Below are 25,538 nucleotides of genomic sequence, written 5' to 3' on the forward strand. Positions count from 1 at the left end.
CATTCAGCAGAGGAAAGTAAGTCTGACACAGAAACACACAACAGCATCTGGTTTATCTTTAGCCTAAAACACTCAGTTTGGACTTCAGATCAAATCTCAACTAACTACATCCACAGGCTGTCATAATGAGCTGATCCATGCCTGGAGTCAGAGGTCTCCACAGGCAGTACTGTGGGATCTTAATTACTGAGTTATAAAAATAAGACATCATCCCCCTGTGGACACTTAAGGAATGACTATTTTAATCTCTCTGGCGTCATTTCTCGTTGTGTTGATGGACAGAGGAGCATCTCACCAAACCACAGATGAGCTGAACTCCGATGCTGCCGGAGGAAGTGGTAACTTCAAACCTCATCTATCCCTTAAAGTGCACTGTTTGACTGTTTGACTTGTTAAAATAACAATTCTGTTCAGTTAGAGGTCAGAAATAATCAAAAAGAGTAAAGATAAGAAGTATTTTAAACTGAACTGATGAATCTTGCCCACAATTCACATCTCTACAGAAATATTGTGATTTAATATGAAGAGCTTTAGTTAGCTTTTACTGAGTCTTACTGTCACTTTCTGGTCATCATCAGTTTACTCAAACCGTGTCTTTTCTGCAGTGTTGGTTTGGTCAGGACTGAAGGATTTATTGTTGAAGAAAAAAAAAAAAGACAAGTTTTATCTGATAACAACATTTCTCACTTTCCCTTTATTCTCTGGCCAAGTGTGTCAGCAGCTCTACGACAGCCCTCCTCACAGTGTAAGCAGTCCCTGGGAGAGTCGTATGATGCTGCTTATTACCGGGTGTCATGAGGAAGTGATGGAGGCCACGTCTAACAATTACTGAACGCTCCTCCTTGCTTATTATCCCTCAATCAATTACAGCAAGAGCCTCTCACAGCTGCTATTAATCACTGATTTAATTAACAGATTGGACCGGATGGACTCAGTGATAGTCATCAAATTTACATACCATTCCATAACATACCATAACATATAGGATATCATGACAACAATTGGCCTGTTTAGGTCTCTGACAGATTACATACACTGTAGGCGCTCAGTTTTTGCTTCATACTGGGGGTTTGATGAGTAATATAGTATTCATACCATGAGCATGTGTGCACTGTAAAGTTAAATCTTGTGTTGTTGAGTCTTTATGCCTGCACTGGGGTTGTGTTATGTAAAGGTTGCATGACTTTAAGAATCTGTCTTCAGTTTTAGTGTTGCTTCCAACATGTTTTGTACTTTTGCCATTATAAACTTTATTGTTTGAGATCCAGGAGCTATGACCTTCAAAGGGAAGGGAGATGGCAGTCTGTGCTGACCAAGCAGCAACCTCCGGTCTAAGAATATGAGACAATGCTGAAGTGCTAAAATCTGCTGTTTCTGGAGTGTTCGCTTGAGGCTGGCTCCGGAAGTACCGGAAGTCACATACACACCAATCCAAAAAAGCAGTTTTCAAAGCAGAAATTAACCTTTTTACAGCCTGGTTCAAAAATCGTCTCCTGTCTGAGTCGCTAATTTTACTATCGGCACCCACTGTACTGGGGGGTAATTTTTTTTCTAACTCAGCCGTTCAGAGGATATTAAGATCATGAGCTCCCCCAATAAGAGGCACAGCTGAGGGTCACGTGACCGACAGGCGCCCTATGGATGTAAGCTAAACCCTTGCCACTACCAATATGACCGCTATAGTCGATGTGCTTAATTTCCCGTTTCAGAAACAGACGGGTGATGTCGGCAAGACTACGTCCATGTTTTGTACAGTCTATGGTGCTGACCTCAAATGATATATGAATTTCTGCTACCAAAGAAAGGTTTGGTCTGTTTACACCATAACAAGGCAGAATGTGTGAATGTAATTCCAGCCTGTCTGAAAAATAACCAAGGTCTGTGGATGAATTAACTCATTCTTCTCTGCATGAAATATTTTGTCCTTTTTGGGAAAAAATCTTTAAAACTCTGAAATCACATCAGATAACATATTTTAAAGAAGAAGTTTTGTACTTTTATTTAGGGATCATACTGACCCTCTGGTACCCCCATAGAAGTTCTACATGATTTACAACTCAATATCTTTGTCATATTTTTTCTCTCACTGGTGTTTTAGAAAACTCTTATTTCAGCCTCTTTCTAAAAATCTTTGTCTGAGCTGCTGTCTCTTTAAGGCTACCTGCTCCACAAACCCCTTTCCCTCTGATTGGCCAGCCCTTTGGATGCCTGTCAGGGGTGGAGCTATGGTAGATCTTGAAGTTTGAGGTCCACCCCTCTCAAAGTGTAATGAACCAGTTAAGAGATTGTTATGCAATGACCTCATCATTTTGGAAGGTCTTATTAAAATCTTGAGCTAATGTTGGAATTAAAGGTTATGAGTAGTTTACAGATTGGGGGATTTCTACAACATTTGAATATGTTGAGGTTTGAAAATCTGCTCATGATTAGTACAAACATCCAGCATCCATGTTTGTAATTAAGCAAAACACAATACCCCACCTTTAAGTAAGTTTTACCCTCCTTTTTATTTTACTGCAACCATCACCTAAAACTGAGCATTACAAAATGGTGACCCACGGTCTGGATCTAAACCAAGATATCCATACCTGGACCTTAAGTTTTTTTTTAATCTGAACGTGTCTTTTCTTGATAGCATATCTTTTAATCCCTGTGTAGTTCTTTGCCTCACATGGAGCAGCTCTTCTTGTCTTTAAAATATCAGAAATCAAAGGAAGTCCCTGACCAGAGCCTTCATAACACGTCGTGATCTGCCAATTAAAATCTTTCATTAGTATTAGCGTAATGAGAGAAGCAGAGATGCACATATGAAGGAGCCACCTGCGAGGAGGCTGGTGGACACAGAGGGAGGTGAAGTGAGTCATACAATAGTCATTTGATAGTACACAGGGTGCTCAGAAATGAGATGATCTCAAAATAATAATGGGTTATTATATCTGGGAAGAACTGATCAATTCCTTCAGACTAATGAAACTTGTTTATTAGTGGCAAATATCTAAAGGTACAGTCTGCAGGATTTTCCTAAAAAATAGTGTCAACTTGTACAGGAATAAACCTGCACAGACCTCTACACATGTGTGTCAGTGTCCATATCTGCCGATGACCGACACATTTTACAATCCCCGAAAAAAATACACAAGAACTGCAACTGTCAATCATTGTTAAACGTTACGTAAAGCCTCATTTTTAACCTTTTATAACTAATGAAAACTAAACTTTTCAGATAAAAAGAGGACTTCAATACAAGGCATCCAAATGATATCTTCAAATCACCACAACAATTGGACATGAGAAACATTGCTATGAGGCGTATTGATTTTTTAAAGTCTCACCACAGCCCATCTAGAATGAGTGGGGAGATGGATTTTTTGACCTTTACTGCAGCCAGTCACCAGGGGGAGCAGGTTTTGTGGCGATCTCACTTCGAGCCAAGCAAGATGACATCCATTTTTTTTACAGTCTATTGAGACAACACAGCTCAGCTCATGTGACTGACACGCGCCCATAGCTGTGAGAAAGCAAGCTCAAAGCCTGGGCCATATCAAATCTGGCTGTTTCTGCAGACTGGCTTCATTCTACCGAACAGACGGTTGCATTGAGGGGACTATGTCCATGTTCCATACAGTCTATGGACCTCCCTCACAGCACCCAGAAGAGCCAGCTGATTAGTGATCACTTTATAAAGAGCCCTGGAGAGAGGACAGTGGGCGCACCGAACAGACATCCTTATATAGATGAATTGAGGCATGGTGGTATGCTGATGGCAGGTTGCGGGCACATTTTATAATGATTCTGATTCACTAACATACACATGGTGATAAGAAGAAAATTGGTTGGGGCGTACGTGTCATGAGTCCAGCTGCGTTTTTGCATACACACTGATTTTATGTGCAGTGAGAACATTTACGCATGTATCAGTGAATCAGGCCAATGACTTAAATTTCCCCAATTTTCCCCTTAAAACAACACTTTGACAACGCTTAAGTTGTACTTTTTAAAAGAAGAATTATTTTGCTTTTTCCCCTTGAAATACTAAATGCTGTTCCTGTTATAAAAACACCACTTATTATATGTAACCACTACCACTAAATACCACTAAATGCTGACGTTGTTGGGTTACATTTCACACTCAGCGCTTTGTTCCCAGAACAGCGGCCTCATCTTTTCAGAAAACAAAAGTAAAGCCTACATGCCATTCATCAAAGTCTTGTTGTAATATACGATGATGACGAATACAAGATCCCTGCATCATTAAGTGTTTCCGTCTCCCTCTCAAAGCATCTTACATAGGTGTTTTCCTTTGACACCCACAGCTCTGAGTCATGTTTCAGCCATGTGAATAATATAAAGGCCGAGTTGTTTAAGAGCCAGGGCAGGGTTATGAGGTGAAGCATGGAGAATGTCTCCAGATTTAGAGCATGACCCACATACAGACTCTTCAATGAGGTCAGGGGAGGTTTTAAATATTCATCAATGAAACATTAAAAAATCATATAATTCCATCTTGATAAAACACTAATTGTTCTTACTTAAAAAAGTGCTGTGAGGACTATCTTTGGAGCTATTATTGTCACAAAATTATTTGTGTGTGTGTGTGTGTGAGTATAAATGCTTCTACGAATATAAGAATAAATCCACAAATGTATAAATAGATTTGCAAATGTTTGAAATATTTACACATGTGTACGCAGATCCACAAACACATGCAAAAATCCACAAATGTGTGCATAAATCAACAGACGTGTGCACATATCCATTTGCAAGTAAATATACGGTCTTAAATGGCTGAATATCTATTTGCAAATTAGTCTACATATTTGTGGATTTGTGCACACATTTGTAAATATTTTACAAAGATGCAAATCTGTTTACACATTTGTGGATCTGTTCACATATTGGTGAATGCATTCACACACACACAGACACACAGACACAGACACACACACACACACACACACACACACACACAAATAATTTTGCTAGAATAATAGCTCCATAAGTATCGATTTGGGTTTCAAAAACAGTGACACCTTTAGCTGCAATGGTGATGGGAAAAACAGTTTTTTTCAGTATACCGAATCATTTGACTCAGTTCAGGAAAATGATTCGTTCACTCAACTGTTCATTATTTATCCACAGCTGTGCCTGCAAGTAAGAATGTAACAAGCTGAAACACACGGCTGAATATTTGGTTCTGCTCACGAACGGACTATGAGCAGCCAATGAGCTGAGATTTTCAGGAAATCTAAGGAAAGCTGCTAAAACGATCTCCCTGACCGTTCTGTTCACTATGTTCAGTACACAGATCACTCACTGACTGTCTGGCCAAAAGAGACAGTCTTGAAGCTTCCGTTCATTACATTCGTTAAGTAAACGAGCGAAAGTAAAAGTGCAAGACTGCACCAGCCTCAGTTCGTTCAGCTCATTCAGTGAACGTACTGAACCAGAGTCTCTCTCTTTCTCCTTCCCAGTCAGTCAAGCAGTGAGTGATTTGTGTTGAAGCTCTCGTTCAGTACGTTAATGTCACAGACTGTAACAAAATGGACGTCCGCTTGCTCGGCTTGAAGTGAGGTCTCCACAAAAACTGCTCCCCCTGGTGGCTGGCTGCAGTATAGGTTAAAAAATCCGGCTCTCCAGTCATTCCAGATGGGCTGTGGTCAAACTTTAAAAAAACAATACACCTAGTAGAAATGTTTCTCACGTCCGATTGTTGTGGTGATTTGAATTATTACTGAATTATTTGGCTGCTTTGTATTCAAGTCCTCTTTTTTCTGAAAAGTTCCGTTTTCATTAGTTATACGCAGTTAAAAACAAGGTTTTACGTAACGTTTAACGATGATTGACCGCTGCCACTCTCGTGTGTTTTTTTCAGGGTTTGTAAAATATGTCGGGAGGTAGAGTCAAGAAGTGATTAGACTATCGAAAGAAAAAATATATATATAATTTTTGTCACCCAGCTCCACTCAGATTCTCACAGAATCCGTCATTGTCTCTACTGCGCAGAATCTGGCTGCACAACTGCTCTCTATACAGTCTACGGTTAATGTTCACCGGATGACTGATGTTTCTCTTTGATTCTGCTGTGAAATGGATTTTATGGCCTGGTGTGTATGTGTTTTCCAGTCACTCTTGAACCACCCTCAAGTGGACAAACTATGAACTGCATATTAGCGTTGCCTTATAATGTTAGACTGGGGGTAACTGCTTGCCTGTGTTGGCCAACCCTAGTTTGATAGAGGCTCTTTATCAAAGTCTGTTAAAATCTCCACAAGGTGCCTTTGTGCAGACAAACTTTAAATGGGTTTTTAATGGGCACTTCTCACCCATAAGAGACCCTTTTAAGGCTGAAGCCACTGGAGCATCTCCAAACGTGTTTTTAAACAAAACATTTCAAATAATGCCTGCTATGTTACAGGGTACATTTACTTCGTATGCTTTATCCTTCAATCTTAAGGCTTTCACTTCACACTCAGACATCATAAGGAAACAGCATATAGGCAGAAGATGTTCCTGTGTGATTTCCCTTTGTATCTGAGAGGATCATTCCTGGGTGAAAACAATGGGACTACCTTGGACTACATGAAGCAAAGTGTTTCATCTATACAGCTTCAACAGAGCATTTTATAAAGAGAAGAGAGGGTAAAAATGTATAATGTATTATTGCCCCTATAGCTCCAAAGCTTTGTAGAGAAAAGCAGAGCACACATTTCAAAGGAAAAGGGAAACAAAGCCTCCAGAAGTCAGCGGGAGAATAAGGTCCAAAGCTGCATTGTATCAGGAACAGAAGCGCCACAAAGACTGTGAGAGACCGTCTGCACATGTCAGATTAGTTTAGTTCCGGGGAAATAACTTGTGTTTCCTGAACTGTTGGATGCATAAACAGCCGGATCCACAGCTAATGGCTTTAGTGTTGTCCAGCTTTAAATGCTCATATTTCCACATGGATAACAAGGGCTTCACCCTGACAACTGAGGCTGAAAGAGCTGTCACTGGTGTGAACTCTACTGAGAGGACGTGTCTGTGTTTCCTTAAGCTCAAAATCATGTGTAAAAAGTGGGCAAAGGAAAGCAGTTACTGCCACATTAATGCGCCTGCAGAGCAGCAAGAGGACCCTCGTTTTATTGTCAGAGTAAAAGAGACGAGTACAGGAACAAAAAGACAAAACAAAGCACTTTAATACAATTACATCTCTTTAAAAGCCTCTTCTTGAGCACCACTCTCCGTCTGCAGCCCTCTGAGGTAATATATTAGTGATCTGATTTAAACAGCACCGTCTGTTTCTGTCCAAAAGCATCTGTCTCACTTCCCGTCCTCCTGGATGTTAAACTGTTTGTTGGGTTTGGTTGACTCCAGCATGAGTTCGTACAGTTGGCCGATCTGCTCCTCCTGGAAGTTGCTGAGACTCCCCTCCGATAGATCAGCCCCAAACTTGGCGGGGCCCAGCCGATTCCCCGCTGCCTCCAGGACCTGAGACTGCAGAGTGTCCTTGTAGTTCTGCAAGAAAGGACAGACACACAAAACCAGTTTGAGGTGAGACAGGAATAGCAGCAGCATTTGGCACCTGTTTTATCACTTCATCAACACATTCAAGTTATTAAACACATCACTATAACACCTGGCTCTAGGTGGACTTGCAAGGTGTATGTGTGTATGTATATTTTGAGAAGGAATCCATAGGTTTGTGTGTTTTAAGTGTGTGACTGTCAATTTTTGCTCCCTGTACCAAAAAATGTTTTGTAAAAAAACTATTTATAATAAATTAATTTTATGTCACAATGGATGCAAAGGGTTTGTACCGTGAGTGAGCTTAGGTAGAAGCTTCTGCCTCTAAAACGTGATTACTAAATTTTTTCAAGAGTTTTTAAATGGGGGGACCAAGGGAACTCCTCGGTCTCCAGCTTTCTGGGAGTCCTGAAACCTGCCAGACTGACCACTCAGCCAGTGTGAGTCGATAGATCAGAAAGCACGCAGTCAGCACGCAAAGGAGCGGAGACAGAAGAACAGCCACAACTCTACTGTTAAAGGCCCATTTATGCTCAACGTTACATACATTTTCCATGCTCTAAATTAATTTTGTCTGTATTCCAGCATGTTTCCATGAAGACTACGGCTACTAACCAAACAGAGCAGTGCCACTGGTAACCGTGTGAGGGCAGTGTTGTTGTTACTATTTGATACAAAGCTTTAGTGAGACACAAAAAAGTTAACAATGGCAGGACTTTCGTGACTGCCTCATCGACCACCGCAACGCTGCCTTTGTTTAGTGTTTTATGCAAGCTGTACTTATTAGTACCTCCTCCACTTTTGAGTTTCGTTGTCATAAACTTTTGACTCTTGGTTGAGCCCCCTGGTGGATGTACTGGTTAACTGCAGTCCCAATGTAAGGACGTATGGAAGTATGGGAGCAGTGACGGTGACATCGTTTGAAACAGATTTTCGTACGTAAAGGGAGTATAAATGGGCCTTAGTACGGAAGTGTATTGGATTTACTTGAAAAAAAAAAAGCAACTCAGGTTTTTCAGAGGAATTTTTTCTTCGGTTTGTTTTTTGTGGTCATTAATTTTGTTTTTCTGATTAATATTTGTTTTGTTGTTTTTGAGTTGTTTTCTTTTTTTCTTCAAGTGAATGCAATACGCTTCCATACCTTAGAGGTCAAAGAAGTCCGTTTTCATTTCTGTTCTATGTTTTTTAAAAGTTTGTATCATTCTAAAGTTAAAAGAAGTAGCTTAACAAAGGTTTTTAAGCACTTTTTCTACGTGCATAATATAATTTTTGTATATATTCTGGAACATATGCCAACCGAATCAGCCGTGTCTTTACACAAGGACATCTTGTAAGATTGAAAGGGCATTAAGCACTATTCGGGAAAGCACGTATTTTTCTGGGAAAAAGACACCATGTCCCATGGGCACTTGCACCAACTGCAGTGAGGGCCTGTATCTAATCAAGAAGAACAACTGTTTTGAAGCAAATAATTGAGGATCAATCTTCTTTTCAACCCTATTTTTTTTAATGTAAGACAACTTTTCAGGAATATGCACTGAAAATGAGGCCACTCTTTAAGGGAATTTGCAGCTTTTGTTTTTTTTTTTCTTTCTTTTATTCTTATGTTTTGCTGATCAATAAAACAGAACAACATGTTATAGTCATGTAATCATCCTGAAAATCTGAAGTTCAACACAAAACTTGTTGAACATTGATTAAAAAAAATAGGGCAACCTACTCTTGAGCAAGGACAGTTTCATGCATCACTCAAGATGCTGCAGAAATATCTTGTTTTGTGTTAATTTCATAAATGAAAATTTGGATGATAAATATTCGTCAATAATCAATTTTACATACAGGCATACAAACTTAAGCTAGGCTGGGTTTAGCAATATAATTACTGTTCCTTCAACAACCGGTTATAAAACTTTAAACCAGAAAGAAATGAGTGACATCACAGAGACTACGTCCAAATGTTAAATATGCTGATGTCATGGAGACTTATACAAATTTAATGCTCCTCCTCATAGATGTTTTTATTTACACCACTAATATCACAGTGTCAATCTGAACACACAGATCTCCTCCCCTCATAACTTAAACCGTCTTCCTCAGCCCCCGTGGGTTCAGTCAGAGCTGTCAGAGCATGAATCATCCTCAAGAGCTCCACCTCCATATGCTCCGTCTCTGAAAAGCCATCCATAATTTTAACTACGAGTACATCCTGAATATCTGATGTTTCCCATTCACCGAGCATCTTGTCTTTTTGGAGCGCTCTCACTGTGAGCCATAAAGAGCCATTAATCTAAGAGGCTCTTTCCTGCCCATAATGTGATTATATTGAATGTTAGCCAGGAGGAAACATCCTCCCTGAGACAGCTTACAGGAACACCCCGACAGTTTGGCACACTTCAGCTTCCACGTTTGTCCTTTGGGGACTTTGGAGGAGGTCTCAGAGGAAAATAAGTCTGCTTTCCAACCTAATCTGAATGAATTGGAATCGGTCACATTAACAGAGGGTCTGCCTTTTCTTAAGTTTGCCATAACAAGTCTTCAGGTATATCATTCACTAAGTCCTTTTCATGCAGTGAAAACTGTTCTTTTCTGTGTAGAGGACTCTGTAGCGTTGTAAGAAGTGCTGCACATACACATTTTAGTGAGTCTACAATAGCACAGTGTTGCAGCCTTGGCATCATCACACCTTCATAGACCGCTTGAAATTGGTGTCCCAATGTGTTATTGCATTACAGCGCACTCAGGCATGCACACAAACACACATCACTGTTCCGCTCTCACAGTGATCCTTTCTCACCCCTGTGACACCCCAGCTTATACCTCCAGTTAAAATAAGGCTATGACTGCATAAGTGCAAAAAAGGAAAAAAAAATGCGGATTAGGATTGGATTATGTATTATAATGCCTTATTCTTTACAGCACAAAATTAAAAAAAATTAAATAAATAAATAAGTAAACAAAAAAGCAAGAAAAAAAACAAAACATGTACAGCATGGGTCAATCAGCAGATAAGATATTTAGCTCAGTAAGCTATTTAAGAACACTGTGTTTGGATATTTCTTTTTTTTCTTATAGCACCCAATCATAGACTGTATAAAATATGGATGTAGCCTTCGCAACGCCACCTCTCTGTTCCTGAAACCTTGAAGCAAAGCCAATCTGTGGACGCAGCCACAATCACTATGACACCGGCTGTGAGTTTCCTTTTGAACAGCTACAGGTAGGATTGCCACCCGTCCCATTTAAATACAGAACCGTCCTGTATTTTGCACTTAAACATTGCGTGCCTTTTTAAATCAGTACAATACAATAAAATATAGAATGAGATTTAAAAAGGTATTAATTATTTTTAAGCTGCAACAGTGTTTTCCTGAATGTATTTTCTTAGATTGGTTATTTCTTACAAATCCATCAAGAATACAGACATTTCATTAATACAACGTGAAAAAGGTTCAATACAATATTGATAATTAGTAGCATTCATGATTGGAAAAATATTTAAAATTCTTACATATTGACTTGAAACATTAACTAATACATTACCACAACTTGTGCCCCACCACTCCCCCTACCCAGGGTGTCCCTTATTTTTCAGCCTCAAAGGTGGCAACCCTAACTACAGGGCGCCCGTCTGTCCTGTGACCTGAGCTGTGTCCAATCAGAAAATGAAATGATCCAACTGACTTCTAAACTGCTGAGTTAGAAAAAACAAACACTTATCGTACAGTTTGTGCTGATAGTGAATTCAGAGTTTTAGACCCAAGCCGTTATTTGAACCAGGCAGTATAGCTGTTTTTTTTTAACAGCTAAAAGGCTATTCTTATGTCTGGTTGTGTATGTGGCTTACGGTCTTTCCGCAGCCAGCCTCAAGTGGATTCTCAATGAACAGCAACTTTTAGCACTTCGTCATAGGCTTCATTTTTACTAACTGGATGTTGCCCCTTGGTGTAGACGTGGAGAAAACGGACGAAATGAACATAGAGCACAGATAGAAGGCTCTGTCTGTATCCGCATGTAACGTTGAGAATAAATGGGCCATAGTGCTGTACCTCTGTTGCCCCATAGTTGTTTTTAAAAACCTTAAGTTCAAGAAAGTCTTTAGCTTTTTCCCACACTGGTGTTTTAGGAAAACTTAATTCCAGCCTCTTTTGGAAACACTTCAGTTTAGCTGCTGCCTCTTGAAGGCTCTCACTACATAAATCCCCATCTCTCTGATTGGCCCTGTCAAGAGGAGAATGATGGGCAGACAGAGACCCATATGTGAAGACCTCATAATTTCAGCAAGTCTCTGGGACATCTCGTGACATTCTCAGACCTATTTGATCAGTTTACAGATTCTGGGATATCTTCAACATACTGCTGTATTGACCTGAATATTAGACAAGGCTTTTTTTGTTGAAAATAATGTGAAAAAGTGGGGTGTTCTTATCATCAGGGTCCAACCATTGACACATGCTGGTAGTTGTCTGGGGCAAAGGGCAACATCCGGTCAGTAAAAATGAAGCCTATGCAACAGAGCCAAAAGTTGCTGTTCATTAAGAATCCGCTTGAGGCTGGTTGCAGAGATACCGGAAGTCACATACTAGACCCATGGGTTCATAATGCTATTACTGAGATTACGTCCATGTTTAATACCAACTATAGTGTAGACACGACAGCAGTCCATTCAGAGTAATGTCTATGCCCCATACCCAAACAGAGTTATCCGATCCTGTCAGCAGATTGTGACATCAAAATGAATGAGGTTAAACTATTGTGATATAGTACAGATAAAACTGCAACAGCAACAAGAGGAGATGGTAACCAGCTAGCTAAATTCTACTTTAGGAAGCTTTACGTTGGTTTTGTAACCAAAGATTAACTGAGGTTATGAAGCAGTAGTGGGTGGCGTGGTGAATTGCATTAAGTTAAAAGGTGTCCTAATATTTTTCTCTCCTTCTTTATGTTAATGGAGTGTACAGAGTATTAGGAGCTCCTTCCATTTAAATGTAATTCACTAAAGTACAGCAGCACCACCCACAACCACTTCAATGATAGAGTACAATTAACAGCTTCCTGACTTGCCAACAAAAACCGACAACGCAAAGCAACATTTTTGGCCCAATGCAGCTCCTCTGCTGCTTTTCAGCGATGATATCATTTCAGTTGTCTTTTATTTATAACAGTCACTCATCCTTCCTGATGTTTTTACAGACGTGTTTCCCTCCTTCTCTTTGTGGAGCACTCGTTCGGCCCAGCAGAGCGATTTATTAGTAACGGAGAACTCCCCTGAGTGCTTCTGAAATAAACGGATTACGCACTGAACACTCAGTGCTCGTAATCCCATTCAGTCTCGCTCCACGTCTGTTTCCACTCCTCTGGATTTTTTTCTGGGGAAGTGGACATGGGCTGGAAAATTTAAAGAGAGAGGAAAGGGAGAGGAAAATGGGGAGAAAAGGAGTTTGAGCTCTGCTGTGACTGAATTTGGTTTATTTTGAGCAGCCGTCCAAGCGGTCCGCTGTCTGGAAACATCTACTCTTCATGGATCTAATCAACTGGAGAACTATGGACTTTCTGGTACATTTTTTCTCTTTTGGACTAAGTTCTGAATTTAGTTCTGGGGTTAAATTTAACCCCTGAAAATGGCCCTGCCCAGGTGGTACTTTTGGGATGCCCTCGAACTTCAGGAGGCAGGGCCTGCGAGCTGAACATTTCTAATTGGCGGCACACCCACAGTGTTTTCCCCCACTCCGTCCACAATAAGTTGACACCCAGCTGTGATGGACTTGGTTTAGTACCTCTTAAAAAATGGTCTTCTTTGGGCCTGATGGTGTGAATGTGTCTCTGTCAGCTCCTGGTGTTCCAGTTTAAAAAGTGACCCTGTAAACTGGAGACCTTCAGCTGAACATGTCAGAGAATATCCAGTTTAAATCAGAGCAATTTGACAATGCAGGCCCCACCCCAAAAATCCTGGACCTTTAGAGAGTGCCTCCAGCTAAAGGGGTAGATCAACTACCCAAGGACATTTCTACCCTGGTTCCTGGAATCAGGGTTCCTGAAAAGGTCCTCAATCCCAGGGGAAAGTTCCTTAATATGGCATCAGAGCAGCAGTTTGGAGTTGCTTTTCTTATTTACAAAGGTAGAGGAACATTTGAGAAAGTTCAAAGAAGCTGAGTAACTGAATCATTTTTTTAATCTCAAAGTTAATGCTCAGATTTGATTATATTTTCTATCAATCATGATGGCTTCTGTTTTTCTATTAGCATTTTTCACTCAGCTCACCATCAGTATAATAAATGTTCTTTTTTGGCCCGAGTCCAAAGTCCATTAACACAAAAAGCCATTAAAGCTGTTGTTATTCACATATCTGTCTCAACAGAGCCAGCAGGCCAGCTCGGGTGTTTTTCACACTCATTTATCGAGGACTCTGTTGGATTTCTGACGCTCTGGCTTGACATGATGGTACAGAATTAAACAGAGACCTCATTGTTGTTTGTCACAAAAAGCCTCCCAATGGTCTCAGTCCAACTACAATCCCCCAGAATTTCTTTTTGTGTTTCCATTGAGCCAAAGTAGTGTGTGAGTATGACAAAACCTGCTCACATCCTCTCTGGGACCATCACAAATAGACTCCAGGTTTGAGCCAATGCATACTGATAAAGAGAAGCCTAATGAAAGTGACTGCCGCCTCCCTGGTGACTTCACAGCTCCGGCAATAACAAAGAGACCTCTCAGGAATCCAGCTGCAATCACCATCTTCTTCATTAGAGAAATTACCTGCAGATGGGTGATTTACCGTCCCCCAGCAGAGAGTAATTGTGCAGGAAAACATTGGCTTTCCTTCATGGTGGCATCACAAAAAAGACCTGGCGTATGTTTGAATTAGTTTGGAGATTGGAGAAGGTGTTTCTGAGGATCCATCAAGATGAAGGAGGCTTTGACAGCTGATGTGGTCTGAAATGATCATTAAAGCTTTAATGTGATTGGTATCCAGGAAAAACATGATGAAAAAAGTTTAGTCATGCTTGACACAACTCTAGGCTGCCACAAGAGGGCAGTAAAAAATTCTTGAACACACAACTACTTCATCCTTTAATCAGCCACTGCAGTGGGATGAAACGGTTTATTAAAAAAAATTACGAACTGTTCGGTTTATCTAACCCGTTGATGGGCAAGTGTCGTTCCATTTATGTTTATTTTTCTTTTTTTCTTTGTTGTACCACTCAGTGGGTATGCAGATCAGAAGTACAGCAGGACACTTGTTGAGGGAGTCGTGCATGTTATGTACATGGTGAGTAGAGAAAACAATCACATAGACTGTATATAGAGTGGACAGCGTGGTTCAGCTGTTTACCATTATATGGTTTTGACGCCAAAATTCCTCTGTCACAAGTGCAGCCATTGAAGCAGTTGTGCAGACAGAGTCTGCGCAGTAGAGACTGTGAGGGATTCTGGGAGAATCTGAGTGGAGCCGGGTGACAAAAATAATATATATATTTTTTTTCTTTCGGGAGTCTAATCACTTCTTGACTCTACCTCCTGACATATTTTACAGTCCCCGAAAAAATATACAAGAATGGCATCTGTCAATCATAGATAAACGTTACGTAATAATAACTAATAAATTAAACTCCTTAGAAAAAAAGAGGACCTGAATACAAGGCAGCCAAATTGTATCTTCATTTGGACGTGACTAACATTTATACAAGGTGTATTAATTTATTTTAGTTTGATCACAGCCCATCTGGAATGACTGGAAAGTCTGATTTTTTTGTCATATACTGCAGACACCCACCAGGGGGAGCAGTTTTTGTGGAGACCTCACTTCAAGCTGAGCAAGATGGCATCATTTTTTTTTTTTTACTGTCTATGGACAATCAGAGTTAGAGGATGTGCCTGTGACATGGCATCTTTCTGCTGCTGATGTCAGCAGTAAGAAAGGGATGGATAGAACAGTGAATAAGTGTTGTCAACAGAGCAACTCTGTCGCTGTATTTGGTGAATTTTCAGACCCCTCTGGTGAGTATTGTACTTTTCAAAAGGGATTAGCGACACATCTAGTGACTTTTTTGGCGTTTGCAGACTTGTTTGACGTGAAATCATGTTTTGTCGTACTTCCTTTGACAAATAACGGTTACAGCCATGAACCCCTCCCCTATTCAAAACACAGAGAGACTAGTCCTCCATACTCACAGGAGTCTCCTCCTGCCAACTGCATTCAAATGCAACTGCATGTTTATTTGGGTCTTTTTAAAAGAGGAAGGTTAATATTTTGAAATAAAAAGAAACGACAAAAGAAAGTACATTTGTAGATAGGGATGCACGATATTATCGGCACAATATCGGTATCGGCAGATATTAAAAAACACGTTTATCGGTATCGGCAGATGTGAAAATTTCTGCCGATATGCACAGCTGATAAGGTGCTATTCAGTTAGGGTTATTATTATTTTCCATCTGAAAAATAAGCTCCTTAAATAAAATGTAGCACTTCATTTATTTGCACTGCAGAGCTCTGTGTCTGTCACCAGGTTGTTACAGTAGCTCTAAAATAATCAAATGCAACTTGGTTATGTTTAAAAATGCATTGTACATTTAGAGTTCATGTGATCTAAAGAAATTATTTTTCTGTATTTCAATAGGCTTTAGTGTGATTTATCAATTTTCAGCAACTTCTTGGACAGTTTAAGATACTTTTTTAGTGAGGAGTTGGCATGTTGAAACTAGCAATCTTTTCACTCTGTCTTAATGATGTTTCAAACAGTAAACTGCTTCATTCTTTTAGGTTTTACATGGCTATACATCACTTAAAAAAGAAACCTGTTAACGGTGTCTTACTGGGACATATGTTAATCTGGGGTGTTTGTAACATCAACAATAGACACTGAACCGAACCAGAAACCGTGATCTGAACTGTGGATTGTGTGAACTGTTCCATCCCTCCACAAAACTAAAAACATGTTGAGACCGGGAAGTTAAAATGTGGCTACAGTGGTTGTTTTCTGATGGAGGTTTAATCTTTGGTTCCCTGGACACATCTTCACTGACTTTTTGCTAAACTTCACAAATCAACATTTTGGGGCCAATTACACTATTTTAGGTTTCATATTAGTGAGGCTGTCAAGCTGTTCATCACCGTCAGAAGCAGCATGGTAGGTTGTGGAGAACACTAGCATTTTTTAATAGTAAAGCTTATAAAATGTCACTCTTAAAGAGCCTTAAGAGGAAAGTTGCTGCAGAAAAGCTTTAATAATGAATAGATTGATAAGTCTGTACTGAGCCAACTTTTAGAAGTGTATCCCTGTGTGCCCATAAACAAACTGCCTCTGCTACTGAAGAATAAAATCTGAGGCGTCACCACAACACACAGCATGCAAGCTTCAAAGAGTCATATCCTGAACAGTCAGAGGCTCTTCAGCCAGAGAAACATTTCTACTTTGAAATCTCAATCATCCCATGTTAGAGGAGTTATTAACCCAACTTAAACTGAACAAGAGAGGGCAACAAGTGTGTGTCTGCATGCAATGAGTTTGCTGATATTTTTTTACTCAAAGTAGGCTGTGGCACAAGACACTTTTCAGGGGGCTGATTTTAAAAACAAATGAGTTAAGTAACATAGTTTTTTCTCCTCACTGGGGTATTTTTCCATAATATTTTGAGGGACAGACGGAAAGCTCTGGTGGGCTGACAGGCTGCCAGTAACAGTTATTGTAGTGTATAAGAGTCAGAAGAGGAAAGAGTGAAGAAAGAAAACAACAACAAGGCCACAGAATTATACAGAAAGCCTTTACAGTCTCACATTTCCATAACAGAGCAAAAAGTCAAGAGAGCTCAACATTTATAGTGGAATATATTACCAAACACTTCTGCAGGATGCAGAGGGTTTGTTTATTTGCTGGAGAAGGAGAATGAATGAATAAATAACTGTTTTTTTCTAAGTCTTCTTTTGCCCTTTTTCTTAAAAGGACATTTTAATAAGATATATACTGAATTAAAAAAAAACTTGAGATTTTGATATTTCTACTTAACTTATACTTAATATCAATACTGGAAATAAAATTCTCAATATGTGGTCACCCCTTTTTTTAATCAAAGGATTTATCATTTTATGCCCACTGTAGGAGATTATTCAGTTTATGTTGTCCAGTATTTGTCTCTAAAAAAACTTCTGAAAACCTTTTCTATTAACACCAGTAACTGATGGACTTTGGAGCTTTGAATGCTAAGCTCAGCTTATCTGTTGGTTTAGTAAGACACAATAACATTTTTTTTATTCTGATTTGTTGTAAATTTTTATGCCTTGTTCTGAAGTCGTTTCAAAAGGAACTCCATAACTTAAGTCACCGTTTAAGTCATTACAGCTCAATTTATTGTTACAAGACCTGTTTAAAAACATAGGAATATACCTTTAAAATCTATTAAGATCAGACTCACTTGTACCTTCCTGAAAACTTTTCCTCACATATTAAAGAGGCTTTTGTTCAGGTAGGAACTAGATTAGCCATACTTTAGTCCAACAGTTGCAATATTGATCATTTCAGAGACGACTATGCAAGTGTAATGTATAACCAAATTCTGTTTGCTTCTTGCTTTAAATTTGCTCAATGCTGCTCTGCCATCATGTGGTGATACTCTGACATTACACTAGTAATGTATAAGGCTCAGAAAAAACTGACTGACTGTGGCTACACCAGGCAACACATGAAGCAATGTTTGCTGTGTATCTTTAGTGGTTCATTTAAAACTGTAGGATCTTTTACTCTGTATCTAAGACTGTGTAAGGTGGGTACTTTATAAACTGTGAGATTTCAAGTGTTTATAATTGTCTACATTACAGCGGATATATTTGATTTTACTTCTGTTGTTCAGAACTTTATAAAGCTATTCATAACACTAACATGTGTTTTTAGAGGGTTAAAATTGAGTGATGTATTGCTTTTACAGGCTTACAGTGTTCTAATTATTGCCTGAGACTTTTATTTAAACTGAACTTGTGATTTTTTTTAAATAGAACTCATAAAATTAATCATTAATTTGCCTAATCAGCAAAAAAAAGTTTGTGCCACATGCTGTTGCAAGAAAAAGTATGCAAACCTTTTGGAATGACCTGGATTTCGGTACAAATTGTACATAAGATGTGATCTTCATCTAAGTCACAACAATAGACAAACACTGTCTGTCTAAACTAATATCATACAAACAATTAGATATTTTCATCATGTTATTGAACACAGCATTGAAGTAAATCTTCAACAGAATAAAAGATACCTTCGGGAGTGGTCTAGTTCTAGTCCAGACTTCAACCTGATGCTGTTGCATGACCTCAAGAGAGTGAACAGTTTTATAAAAGGGAATGGTCTAAAGCTGTGCAGGTCTGATCTGCAATTTCAGGAAACCTTTGGTTGACGTTACTGTTGCAAAAGGAGGGTCAACCAATCATTAAATCCAAGGGTTCACATTCTTTTTGCCACCCTGAACTGTGAAACTTTACAGAGTGTGTTCAATAAAAACATGTTAAAATATCAATGTGTGTGTGTGTGTGGTATTAGCTATAGCAGACAGTCTATTGTGGTGACTTAGCTGAAGAAGAAAACACATTTAAGACCAGTTTATGCTTTTTCTTTCAACTTCAGCTGTCGGGAAAATATTAAATACATACATTAAATATCAATTTTAAAACCCTGTCGGATGTTAGAATGAGTCTTTGGTGGTCGACACTGGCTCTTACTCTAAATTAGTGGCATTTTTCAATAGGATCTGGTTCGTGCTCAGAACAAATACGAGTTGTTTTACCTTCCACTCAGTCATGAAGTTTGTGACCTCCTCAGGTTTTGCTGTTTTGTGTCTTCTGAATTCGTCTTTCACATACTGGTCACCGAGGGCTCTCAGGTCTATGGGCAGGAACCGATGAAGGACCAGGATCCTTTTGTACAGAGCGCGGACTTTGGAGACGTGAGCGGACACCGCCATTACACCGACAAATCAAATATACCGGAGTAATAAAACAAAACAAAAAATAATCTCTTCACAGGTAACGGTGTCAAACCCGAGAAACAGAAACAAATAATGGGAAGGGGAGTTATTTAACACATGTCCTTGTTTATCCCGGATATCAACTTTCACCCTACAAGTTCCCAAACCAGTGTACAACCGCATTACCGCCACCTGCTGGACTGGAGAGGTAACGTTCTGTCAAATATAAATGAATTAATAAATAAATTTAACGTTCCGGAATGTTTTTTTTTTCGAACGGTTTAAATGATAAGAAATTATTCGAATCAAATATTTGACTCCTTTTCTTTGTAGAACCTATATAATTTTTTTAAACGGGCAACAGAAAAGATAGGAACACACTAAAACTGCCTATGGACAATATAAAGTCAAAACAGGGAAACTATTACATTTTTGCAAACACTGGAAAAAATAAATCAAGTCACAATTTTAACTTACTCACAAATCCAAAAAAAGAGCTGAAATAAGTAAAACATAATCACTTTCACTTCTTTCAACCTGAAAAAAAAATCCATTTTGTTTATTAATGACTAAATAATAATCAATTTAGCTTCCTTTTTATGTACCAAATAAAAATCTCTTCTGACAGATTGCTTAAATTATCACAACTTCAAATGTACTTTTACATAAAACATTTTTTACTTATTACCTGAACATAGTTATAATAATTTATAACTAATTAGTCATTATAAATGTATTAATTCATTAGTTATATTTCTTAACCTAAGGTCCTAAAGGACTTGTTACCTAAAACCCCATTGGCATGCAAATACTTTTAAAGCTTTACATCTTTATTTTGTTTTGCTATGACTAAACCTTTTTCAATATAACACTAATTAAAACTGGAAGGTACCAACATTTGAGCCTCGTTTCACCAAGCTAGAGAAAGTTGTGTGGTAGCTAGAATAAAACACCAGGATGATGGATGAGATTAGGAGGGTCTTGATCAAGGAGATTTGTATTAAACCTGCACTAAAATAAACAACTTATAGCATCAGAAAGGAGAACAAAACCTAAAGTTAGTAAACAGCACAGTGATTGGTTGATTAAAGCTGTGGTTAAATCTGGTTGAATAATTCCAAAAGAGTGAATACCTGTGATCAGCTGGTCGGAGAGGCAGAAAGGGGAATGTTTGAGATTTTATTTCAAGTTTTATTGTTTGGTGGAAACCTTTAAAATAATCAAACATCTTAAAAACTAAGACTCAAACATTTAGATATTAAAAAAATAATAGTCATGGTGATAAATGGATGCTGGAGAATGGAGATGGTGTAATTCTCTCAGCAAAGTCCACCTTCAGGGTCTTCCTCAGGAGGTCTATGAACAACCTCTGGTCCCACTCATCAGGTTCCAGATCTTTACCAGAGAGATCAGGAGACACCTTGCACTGGATCAGAAAATAAAACACAGGTTTAGATTTTATGCTCTCTTTAAGATGTGACCTGATGTTGAAGTTAAAGAGGGAAAATCTTACTTTCTTCAGGTCGCTCAGGCTGATCAGGTTGTGCCGGGTCATGTTGTTGTTCCTGGCTTCGAGAATTGACTAAAGAGGATAAAGGAAAATTTTCATGTTAACCTCAAACATGATTAAAAAAACTGACACAAACATTCAGACAGATATTCACACTAAAGCTAAATGAAAGCAGAGAAATCGTACCTTAAAGCACCAATGGGATTCTCCTCTAATGAAGCTCAGAGAGATAAACTTTGGAGCGTGAGAGGCAGAGAGCATGCGTTGACTCGGCTCTCCAAGGATGTAATAGATATGCCTCATCTGTGGACACAACACAGTGATGTTACACCTCTGTGAACACTTTCAAAGACTGAGCCAAGAGTATCGGCCACCAACAGGAGAATCAGTGATCTTAATCTTTTTGTAAAAAACAAACTTAACTTTTCAAAACTGCAAAACCATTAAAGAAAAGAGTCACACTGACCATGTCATACTCATCGAGGCCAGGGAACAGCACAAAGCCCATCAGCACCTCAGCAGTGGTGCAGCCGAGGGACCAGACGTCGATGGCTTCACTGAAGGGAGTTCCTAGGATGATCTCTGGGGCCCTGAGACAAACACAGAAACACATTTCAGAGGACTGAGTATCAAAGTAAGACATCAGCTTCTGTTTACTGTCCACATGCAAGCATCAGTTTAAAGACAGTACTGTCACATGGTGTATTTAGAGGAGGAAACATGGAAACCATCATCTGGTTTTAAAGTTTTTCTGTTGAAAATATTTCTAAAAGGTTTTTTATTATTATTATTTATTCAAGAGTCTCCAGCTTATTCCTATCCTATGTCCTATATTTATTCAAAAGTACTTTTATCAATAGCTTTTTAGAAAATCAAATGGACCAAATCTTACTGGCAAGTTGACCCCTTGCAGAAAATGTAAATTATTTTCTTGATTATTTGTTCAACCTACCTTTCATATAAGTTAATTTCACTCCATAAACAGCTGCAGAAATATTCAACAGACGTCAGAGGGTTTTGTTAGAGGAGGTGAAAAATCTCCCGGGGAAGGACCTCAGACTCCCATGATCCCCCCCTTCACTCACCTGTACCACAGAGTCTGGAGCCTCACTCCTGTGTATTTAGCAGGATCAGTCAGACCGAGGCCAAAGTCGATGATTTTGACTCTCAGTGGCTGCTGCTCATGTTCCACCATCATGATGTTGGCTGGCTTCAGGTTAGCATGAACGATCCCAGCTCTCTTCAGGATGTCCAGAGCCTCGGCCACCTGAAAGCATCGATAACAGCCAGGTTAATGTCACCGCACCATTCACTTAGTCAATAAAACTGAACAAAAACTTCAAATGACAGATTGTGGTTTAGATTTCTACATCATACACCAACCTGCTGAACGGTGGGATGGATCTCCATCAAACTGAGAGGCTGACTACCTCTCCTGTAGACACACTGACGGAGACTGATGTCCATTATTTTTAGACTCCAGACAGAAACGTTCCCCAAAAGTAAAAGACTCGCTGAGGCAGATGATGTTGTATCCACCACAGCCGAGGTCTTTGAGCCTTTTCAGGATGAACATCTGAGGACAAATAAGATTTCAGAGAGATGTGAGGTGGATGTAAAACTGTGATGATGAATCAATGATTAACAGAGTTGATGTTTCACCTCCTCCTCTGCCTGCTCCTTCTTTGTCCATGAATTCAGGACTTTCAACGCCACGGTTTCATTGGTGGCGGCCTTCAGACACTAAACAACACTCCCGAAGGAACTGCTGCCCTCAGGAAAGCCTGAATCTCATAGTTTGAGGAGGAGGATGAGATCAGGATCAGGCCTCCAACAACCAGATGAACTTTCATGCTGTCAGTCATTGTGAGTTTTGAGATGTGGAGTTGAATCACACCTGAGAGGAGAACATGAAACACATCATTTTAACATCTGATAGAAGATAAAGCACAAAAGTGACACGCAGGAATAAGATTCTATAGGATTCTATTATCTACTCCTCTATTATCAAACACTGTGTGACATGCTTTATGACTGTTTTACACAGACAGTGGGTCCATGCAGTGTAAAGCACAGACAGCACGAGCTAAAGGCTAACACAGGGGCTAAACTGTTTGTGCTAATGTTGATTCCAACACACAGTCAGCAGTTATTCTGCAGTGGTCTGTTCAAACTTGAGAGTCTATCAATAAAATGAAGAGTGAGGTTATGTTAGCTCTGATTGGTAGATGACTGGCAGGACATAACCAGGATTCACTAACGCTGACATGTCTTAGAGCACTGGGCTACTAACAGCTACTAAACTGCGTACAAACTGACAGCGTTTACCTTTTGTCATGTTAGCTACAGATATGTTGTAGCACCGGGCTGCCGATAGCGCTACACACAGCTCGCAAGTTTGTTTCAAACTCTAGCGCTTAGTTACTGTATTGATAAATACCTCACCTTGGCGTGTTGTATCAAGTAAAAGTTGACTTGCACAAAGAAAATTTTATTTCATTTGATCTCCATTTAATTCCAAAACAAACACTCGCCTCGCTAAAAGTAATTTACAACGGAGTGTGTGAGACTCCAATCGAGAAGGGGGCAAGGCAGTCCAATTAAAACAGATCCTCTTCATAGCATCTTTTAGGTCCTAAATTCAAAATATTAATTTTTGTTATCAAGCTTTTTTGCTGCTGTTTGAACTCTATCCCCACCAGAGTGTTAACAATGTTCACAACATCCCCACTAATCTTTAGAGACCTATTAAAATTATTGTGTAAGAGGTATGTGAAAACTGAATACATCATAAGGAAGAACAGACTTTTAGCTTTAAACCAAAAATCTATTTTGCTCTATTCTTGAGTAATCAACATTTGAACACTGGTAGTTTTTGATTTTGAACAAACAAACAAACAAACAAATAAACAAACAAAAAACAGACAAACAGCATTATTATCAAAGTCATTCTTCAGAAAAATAAAATTGATTGGATATTTACATTTTTTATTCTTATTTACAAACAGTAACACTGTATTCAAATAAATGAATTCTAATAATGACAGTAATAATAACAACAACAACAACAACAATAATAATAAAAATCTTAATAATCAATATGAATATATACCAAAATTCACAAACTCCCTTGCAAACTTACCCAAACTGTCCACAGAACATCTCCTAGGACACCAGATTTCGTATCAACTTTACATATTTACAAAAATAATTATATAAATAAAACTGTAATTATGAATATAAAATAAATAATAATTTATCTACATATCAATCTAACCTTTTTGTAAACACTTTCACATTGCTTGCTTGAACAAATACAAATAATAAAGAAGAATTGCACAAAATGTCAACAATATGAACAACTGATTGATCGGGTGCTCCTTCCAGAAAATAAATGAGTGTGAGGTGCTGTGCAAACTCTGTAAGGTATGGCTATGGGGGGTTGTTTAAGCATTATAATGTGCCTTTGAATGGTACACAGTGTAACATTTGCCAGGATGTAAAGGGACACCACAGCCTTTGCAATGGAAAGAGGTCTCTTTTCGCAACCCCTTTCGTGCACAAACCTTGCATCCTCTGGTTGGATGCTACTTGTTTTTTGTGTTGGCAGGATGGGGACAAGTGGATGGGCTGCAAAACTGGCATCTAGTCTCTTCCTGGGGTCAGAATTGTATGGGGCTTTTGGGGTCTTCTGAGGGGCATCCCTCACTTCTTCAGCTTCACTTTCCTGACCGTCCTGTCTCGCAAGTTCTTGGCTGGTCCATGATTTTACAACACTCTGGATGAATGTCAGCAGAGTGCTGCATATGCTGTGAGGGGTTTTGGCTTTGTAAAGCACAAAAGCATTGAACAGGCTGATTTCAAATAAATATGGCACTAATTTCTTGGACCACTTGTGAGATTTTCTGACAAAGGGGTAGTAGGTTATATTTTGATCTAATTTGTCAACTCTGTTCATTGCATTGTTATACTGAATGATACAAGCTGATTTTTGTTTCTGGACCTTTTCTCTGTGGCCTCTCTACCACACCAGGATGTTCTCCATATGGTTTTCATGGAATGTGGTGACCATTTTTACTGTTTTTTTTGTTTGTTTTTTTTTTTGTCTTGCCAAGCGCACAACTGGTATTCCCTCCCTCCTGAGGTCTGCATTTCCAAGCTCACGAATGACTGAATGATGGCTCCCCTCTGTTCTTTCTTACCATGCCACAGAAATGGGTATTCAAGTCAAGAAGGCGCTCACACAGGGCAACAGAGTTGTAATAGTTGTCCATGAACAACCTGTAGCCATGGCCTGCTAAGTAGTCAAGAAAAGAGACCACTGTGTCTCCTCAGTAGGGCTGAAAGTACCAAGAATGTAGGACTTGATACCATATTTGCAGGTTACAGGTTTCTGGGGGTTGTACACCTTGAAAGCCAGGTGCCCACGTCACAAAAGAGCTCCCTCATCAATGCAAATGTTTTTGTTTGGTTGATACATTTCTTTGAATTTAGATATAAAGTGATCTAGCACAGGGCGGAGTTTGTACAGCTTGTCATTAGTGTTGGCTGACTGGACTCGTTATCATTGAAGTGA

General features: G+C 39.2%; 1 protein-coding gene across 1 annotated transcript; it reads right to left on the minus strand.

Annotated features, from left to right (window-relative positions):
* Window positions 1-7,057: 7,057 nt before the first annotated feature.
* On the minus strand, window positions 7,058-19,638 carry sdhaf3 (succinate dehydrogenase complex assembly factor 3). Its single transcript, XM_074687203.1, has 2 exons — window positions 19,273-19,638; window positions 7,058-7,494 (listed from the first exon to the last, which is right to left on the minus strand). Exons 1-2 carry the CDS (start codon window positions 19,447-19,449, stop codon window positions 7,300-7,302), a joined length of 372 nt encoding a protein of 123 aa, XP_074543304.1. The 5' UTR covers window positions 19,450-19,638; the 3' UTR covers window positions 7,058-7,299.
* Between the last annotated feature and the right edge of the window lie 5,900 nt (window positions 19,639-25,538).

The sequence above is a fragment of the Halichoeres trimaculatus genome, unplaced genomic scaffold (assembly GCF_033239565.1).
Source record: "Halichoeres trimaculatus isolate MK-OKI-2021-1 unplaced genomic scaffold, fHalTri1.1 fHalTri1_scaffold_14, whole genome shotgun sequence".
NCBI lineage: Eukaryota > Metazoa > Chordata > Actinopteri > Labriformes > Labridae > Halichoeres > Halichoeres trimaculatus.

Excerpts from the sequence above, each read along its gene's own strand:
- sdhaf3 (XM_074687203.1), bottom strand. The coding sequence starts at position 19,449 with ATGGCGGTGTCCGCTCACGTCTCCAAAGTCCGCGCTCTGTACAAAAGG. Across the intron at positions 7,495-19,272 it reads ACTTCATGACTGAGTGGAAG|AACTACAAGGACACTCTGCA; the intron begins GTAAAACAACTC and ends CCTTTCTTGCAG.